This window comes from Cornus florida, unplaced genomic scaffold (genome assembly GCF_030987335.1).
Source record: "Cornus florida cultivar Cherokee Brave unplaced genomic scaffold, ASM3098733v1 CherokeeBrave_3.0.0_Hap2_Chr03, whole genome shotgun sequence".
Classification (NCBI taxonomy): Eukaryota; Viridiplantae; Streptophyta; class Magnoliopsida; order Cornales; family Cornaceae; genus Cornus; species Cornus florida.
Window position 1 is genome coordinate 34353929 of NW_026775573.1, and position 7240 is coordinate 34361168.

General features: G+C 42.9%; 1 protein-coding gene across 1 annotated transcript; it reads left to right on the forward strand.

The window, feature by feature from the left end:
- The first annotated feature begins 483 nt into the window (after nucleotides 1–483).
- LOC132301417 (uncharacterized) lies at nucleotides 484–1982 on the forward strand. The gene is made up of 2 exons (XM_059798669.1): nucleotides 484–1088; nucleotides 1196–1982. The coding sequence occupies exons 1-2, from the start codon at nucleotides 484–486 to the stop codon at nucleotides 1980–1982; spliced, it is 1392 nt and encodes a 463-aa protein (XP_059654652.1).
- Nucleotides 1983–7240: the final 5258 nt, after the last annotated feature.

Here is a 7240-nt window from a genome sequence, read left to right on the forward strand (position 1 = left end):
CTTCAGCAGAAGAACGATGCCCTCCAAACAGCTATGGTCCAGATAACACCGCAACCACCAACAGGTGATATAGCAGCACCTCCCCCCAACCAGAACATTCCTCCGGTTAACGAACCTCAAGCCAATAAGGTACGGCCTAACGAAGTTCGGCAAGAGCAGAGGACGAGAACCGAAGTGGTCACTTCGGGCAATCATCCTTATCGCATGCAGGACGAATAAGCCGAGTCTAGCCGTAAGCTTACGGTATGGTCTAATGGCATTCCGGATGGTGCTGGCGTCTAGGAAGCCTTTGATGAAAAAAGGCTCCTGAGGATTCAGACACCTGCCGAGATGGCCAGGGGGCATAAGAACTCTCTAGTGAAGACTTCGTTCACCGATAATAAATACTTTGTTGACAGACCTAAGAAATTCACTATGCTTTCTTTCACTTAGTTTGATGGCACAAAAGATCCTTCCCGTCTTCTCGATCACTACTCGCAAAAGATGGCTCTAGATAATCACAATGATGCGTTCATGTGTAAAGTCTTCCGGACCAGCCTAACGGGAGCTGCATTAGAGTGGTTCAAGAATAGGCCGCACAAGTTCGTTCCGAATTATGAAACTTTATGTGCTATGTTCCTAGCACAATATTGCGGAAACAAGAAACATAAGAAGTCTATTGCTAGTCTCTTTACTATAAGACAGAAGAGAGGAGAAACGTTACAGGATTTCCTGTCCAGGTTTAACATGGAGGCCTTAGAGATAGCAGATTGTCATCTTGAGACTGCTATAGAAACATTCAAGATCGGTATGATTCAGGGAACTAAGTTCCATACCTCCTTTGTCAAATATTCTCCTCTGGACATGCAAACTCTCAATGATATGGCACAAGTTTACATTCGATTGGAGGAGAATGTAACCTACCGGGCACAACATGCCACCCTTGTCACGGTAGAAAATAAGCCTCGAGAAAAAGTTTCGAGTTCAAAAAGTCAAAGAAGCCAGCATGCCTCAGCACCGGTCGCTCAGGTACCTGAGAAGAGGCAAAGGACAGGGAGAGGTTCACACTTCTTCGTACAACCCTGGCTTGACTATTCCAAGAAAACAAGGTAAGATTTACAGCCCCTCAGCCAATGAGGCAACCCTTAGAGCAAAGGGACAAAAATAAACACTGTGCCTACCATAGGGATTACGGGCATACAACCAACGATTGTAGGTCCCTTAGACGGCAAGTGGAAAACATGATAACCAAAGGTGAGTTACCAGATTACCTTACATCAAAAGAATACGTGAAGTCTAAGGAGGTCAATCCTCAGAAAATAGAGGGCAATCAAGTAAAAGTCATTCATGCAATACATAGGAGATCAGAGGATGACCAAGAGTCGGAAGAAGTGTACCGATCCAGACTGAAGGCAGCCCACAAGCTATGGAAGTTATCCTCGGTAAACACTATCGCTTTGGGCAATATCAGTATTGGGTTCGGCGATGGAGATTTATCCAGAATTCAACTTCCCCACGAGGATCCACTAGTCATCAGTCTTCCGGTGGCAAATTGCATGATCAAAAGAGTTTTGGTAGACTCGGGTAGCAGTGCTAATATTATCATAAAGGCGGTCTTTGAGCAACTGGAGATCCCATCATCATCAATTCGGCCCACTTCTAGTCCTTTGATGGGGTTCGATGGCACAAAGGTGGACCCCATTAGGGTAATTGATTTATCTGTTACTATGGCGAAAAGGACATTGAAGGAAAACTTTGTTCTGACAGAAATCCATCCTTCCTATAATCTCATTATAGGAAGAGGTTGGATCCACCGAATGAATGAGGTCCCGTCTACCCTTTATCAGGTGATGCGATGCTTGTCTCCGAACAGTAAAGAGGTTATTAATCTTTGGGGAGATCAGGTCGCTGCCAAAGAATGCTACATACTGACATTGAATGAGGCAAAAAAGAGGATCAAGCAGTACCAGCCAGATGCGACCCCCGAAGGTATTTCCAAATAGCAATTACAGAGCCCTCTGCCCAAGTATTTGAAAGCAGAGGAGGAAGCCAAAACTACAAAGCCTATCGAGGAATCTCTCGAAACCGTCGAAGTTGTCTTCGGCGATCCTCAACAATCACTTATATGAGCTCTTCTCCCACATCCAAGGAGAAGGGGATATTAATTGATGTCATCCGACGGAATGCAGATGTGTTTGCTTGGGATCATTCAGATATGCTTGGAATCATCCCTTCGATCTCATGCCATAGCTTGAAGGTGGATCCGGCATTCAAGCCGGTTAGGCAAAGACACAGAAGATTCGTTCCTGAGCACAATCGAATCATTGCTGAAGAAGTAAGCAAGTTGCTTCAAGCAGGTTTCATCCGAGAAGTGCATTACCCACAATGGCTCTCGAACGTAGTGGTAGTTTAAAAGAAGAATGGAAAATGGAGAGTTTGCATAGATTTTACTAATCTCAACAAGGCTTGCCCTAAGGATAGCTTCCCGTTGCCTAAGATAGATCAGATGGTTGATGCTACCACTGGTTATGAGAGACTCACATTCCTCGATGCGTATTCCGGATATAATCAAATCCCTATGGATCCATAGGACGAAGAAAAAACCGCCTTCATTACAGAGAAGGGCACTTACTGTTACAAAGCCATGCCCTTCAGGCTTAAGAATGCTGGGGCAACTTACCAATGTCTCGTTAACAAGATCTTCAACGAGATGTTAAGAAAAACGGTCAAAGCCTACATCGATGACATGGTGGTTAAAAGCGTGAAGAATGAGGATCATCCCAAGCACTTCCAGGAAGTCTTTGACACTTTGAGAAAGTATAACATGAAGTTGAATCCTTCCAAGTGTTCTTTTGCGGTCTCTTTAGGACAATTCCTCGGCCATATCGTCAACAAGAGAGGAATAGAAATAATCCCGGCTCAAGCTCAGGCCCTCATACAGAATCAGGAACCAAAAACTCGCAGGGAAGTACAAGTTCTAGCCGGCTGAATCGCAGCTCTTAGCCGCTTCATATCTTGTTTGTCAGATAAGTGTAAGCCATTTTTTGATGCCATAAGATCAAAGAATAAGGACTTATGGGGACCTCAACAGCAGGAAGCACTTAATCGGTTAAAGTATTACATGGCTAAACCACCAATGTTGTTTACTCCGAAGCCTGGTGAAGCCCTCATCATGTACTTCACAATCTCCAGTATAGCTACTAGTGCCATGCTAATCCGAGAAGAAGGAAAGAATCAGTACCCAATCTTTTACACAAGTAAGACGATGACAGATGGTGAAGCAAGATATAGCAAAGCAGAGAAGATCATACTAGCCTTGGTGTATGCAAAGAGAAAGCTTTAACACTATTTTGAGTCTCATAGCATCGTGGTCCTTACCAACTACCTTATGCAAGCTATTCTTTCCAAGCCAGATTTATCTGGAATAATTACTAAGTGGGCAATTGAACTGAGTTCCTTTGATATAGCATATGAACCAAAGGTGTCACACAAAGGACAGGCGTTAGTCGATTTTCTCTTGGAATATGAGGATAAACCTAAAGAGCCTGAGTTTTCTGAACCACAATGGGAGCTTCGGGTAGATGGTTCCTCAAATCTAACCAATATAGGGGCTGGAATCGTTATTACAATCCCTGAAGCCACCAAGCTACAACAGTCAATCCATTTGGATTTTCCTACCACTAACAACGAAACCGAGTATGAGGCCTTGCTCGCCGCGCTTTGGTTAGCGAACCTACTCCAGGTAAGGTGTCTAAAGGTTTTTAGTTACTCCCAACTTGTTGTGAATCAGGTGACAGGCAAGTATCAGCCCAAAGAAGAAAGAATGAAAGCATACAAGGAGGCTATAAAAAGTGCTACACGCAGATTCGATCAAATCCAATTCTACCAAGTACCTTGTTAAGAAAACTCCGAAACAGATCAACTGGCCACCGTGGCATTTTCCTCAGACGAAGATTTGGTCTGGATAGTGCCTATCGACAACCTGGAAGAACCTAGCATAAGCCTTCAGTTGGAGATAATGGTGATCCCGGACATTCCACGAGAACCATGCTAGATGGACCCGTTAGAAGCTTACCTCAAGTACGGAACTCTTCCGAACCAAAAAGTCGAGGCAAGGAAAGTAAGGTTCGCCGTAACTAAATACTCTATTATTAATAACCTACTATACGGAAAATTATTTTTCAAGTCTTTACCTGAAGTGCTTAAGCCCCACTGAGGTCCTTACGATATTAAAGCAAATTTATGACGAAAATTGTGGCAATCACTCCGGCGGCAGATCCCTCGCACATAAGGTCTTAACTCAAGGTTATTTCTGGCCCTACTTGGCTCGAAACGCCGAAAAATATGCTAGGAGATGCTACAAGTGTCAGCGACATAGCCCAATGAAGCATCATCCTACTGAAGATATGCACGCAATGGCAAATCCATGACCATTCCCACAATGGGGGATTGATATGGTTAGACCTTTACCCAAAGCTGTGGAGTAAAAGGAATACGTGTTACTAGCCATGGATTACTTCACAAAGTGGGTAGAGGCAGAGGCTTATATAAGTGTGACCCATGAGCAAATAAAGAGTTTTCTCTGGAAGAACATAATCTGCCGATTCGGAGTGCCGAAGGTTATTATGATGGACAACAGTAAGAACTTGGACAACAGAAGTACAAGAAAGTTTTTCGCCGAGCATGGAATTAGGCAGAAGTTGGTCGCGATTAGTCATCCACAAGGGAATGTGCAAGCTAAAGTAACTAATTGAACCATCTTCAACTGTATAAAGAAAAAGTTAGAGCAATTCAAGTCAAAGTGGCACGAGAATCTGCCTAAAATACTTTGGGTATATCGAACCACCCCACAACGACCAACGGGAGAAAGCCCCTTTGCAATGGCTTATGGGTCCGAAACTATCATCCCTACGGTATTTGCAATCCCAACTCTTTGAACACATTTGTTGCTCAAAGGAACAATGATAAACAGCTAGAGCATAGCCTTGACCTCTTGGAGGAGAAGAGGGATGCCACAGCAATTAGGCTCGCTTCATACCAACAACAGTTGCATAACAGTTATAACAAGCGAGTCAGGTTCAAAAGCTTTGTAGTAGGCGATTGGGTGCTGAAGTAAAAAATACCACATGTAAAGAAGTTACAACCCAATTAGACCGGACCCTACAGAGTTAAAGAAGTGGTATAGAAAGGAGTTTACCGATTAGCCGAAGCTAATGGGCAAACAATTGCACGCCCATGGAATGCAATACACCTTAAAAGGTATTATCAGTAGACAATATAATCAACTTGTCTTTATATAAATATGGCTACTTATGGCCCACATAATAAAGATTTTTATTAACTACATCTCTTTGTACCCTTTTTCTAAACTCCTAATGCGGAAGTAAATCGGATACACGAACGGTTGATTGATCCGTGCATCCAACGGTCACCATTATGTTAGATATTGATGTGGGATACTACTTATTACTACTTTCTTTTTCGTCATAAGGGGCAACACATATACCCTATTATTATACCCTACTATTGATATTGCGATACACATATACCCTACTATTGATATTACGACAAAAGAAACTATATTTTTAGCTTTTTAGTTGTACTTTTATCCCACATCGGTAAACTATTATTCTACAAATCCTTTTACATAGAGGCATACTTAAGCATTAACGTATATTACAAAGAGTACCCATTGAGGCATGTATTTAGGCCATATATCCAAAGGACACTCTTTGTAATATTTTCCCTCATGTTTTGAACACAAAGCCCAAATGTATTTGGCCCAAAGCATTTATTTTGTGGTGGTCCCACATCAATTAGACATAGCCTTAAGCTTTCCTTTATATAATGAACAGTGACAGTATTGGATATATGGCAAAGAAGGCCTGCTGGTAATCAATAGTACCAGCGGGCATTCTTTACAATAATTCTCTCTTTTTTAAGCCCAGACTATCTAGCCCAAAATACAAATTCTACTTTTGTCCCACATCGACTAGAAATAAGAAGAGTGTGTAGTTAATATATTCATGGCTCTCCATATCTAGCTGCCACAAGGAGAGTCTCTGTGGAGGATAGTCTCCCAGGAAAATGCATGGGAGACTTCCCAGTCACGGTAACTCTTTTTCGTGGCCTTATATCATTTTTGAATCTTCAGCCTATAGGCTTATCTTACATACGTGGTATCTTTTCCACCTTAGACCTCGAACCTCAAGAGTCCGATACAATACAGTTCCTCTTAGGCTCCTAGCCAAGAAACTACATGCCTCGGACCTCAAGGGTCCAGTACAATACAATTCCTCTCAGACTCATAGCCGAGGAACTACATGCCTCAGACCTCAAGAGTCCGGTACAATACAATTCTTCTCAGGCTCCTAGCTGAGGAACTACATGCCTCGGACCTCAAGGGTTCGGTACAATACAATTCCTCTCAGGCTCATAGCCAAGGAACTACATGCCTCGGACCTCAAGAGTCCGATACAATACAGTTCCTCTCAGGCTCCTAGCCGAGGAACTACATGCCTCGGATGTCAAGAGTCCGGTACAATACAGTTCCTCTCAGGCTCCTAGCCGAAGAACTACATGCCTCGGACCTCAAGAGTCCAGTGCAATACAATTCCTCTCAGGCTCCTAGCTGAGGAACTACATGCCTCGGACCTCAAGAGTCTGGTACAATACAGTTCCTCTCATGCTTATAGCCGAGGAACTATATGCCTCGGACCTCAAAAGTCCGGTACAATACAATACCTCTCAGGCTCCTAGCCGAGGAACTACATGCCTCAGACCTCAAGAGTCCAGTACAATGCAGTTCCTCTCAGGCTCATGGCCGAAGAACTTACCACCTCAGACGCTAAAAGTTCGAGGTTACGTCAGTAGGTCTGAACCCAAATGGGGGTAAATATTCTTTATGGCTGTCACACTTACAGGCCCCCATACTTGGCCCAATAGTGTACAACCCATTAAAAGTTTTGTCCCACATCGAAATAATACAAGGAAAAACAAGCATTGATATATTTATTTCACACAAGGTCAACGGCAAGAAGGGTTCCCTTGATGGTTAAATTGCTAAATGGTATAACCATCTTTAGTTAATAACTGAACTATCATAGGAGTTCCCTTCTTACTATCATCCCTGCTTTAGCTTCGGACCATGAGGAGTCAGAAGCTCCAAGAGAAAACAAATTTTTCTTAAAGACATGAAAGCTGCTTAGCACAAATATGCAATTCTGACGTACTAGAAAATATGCAGATTTTCTAAAAAATT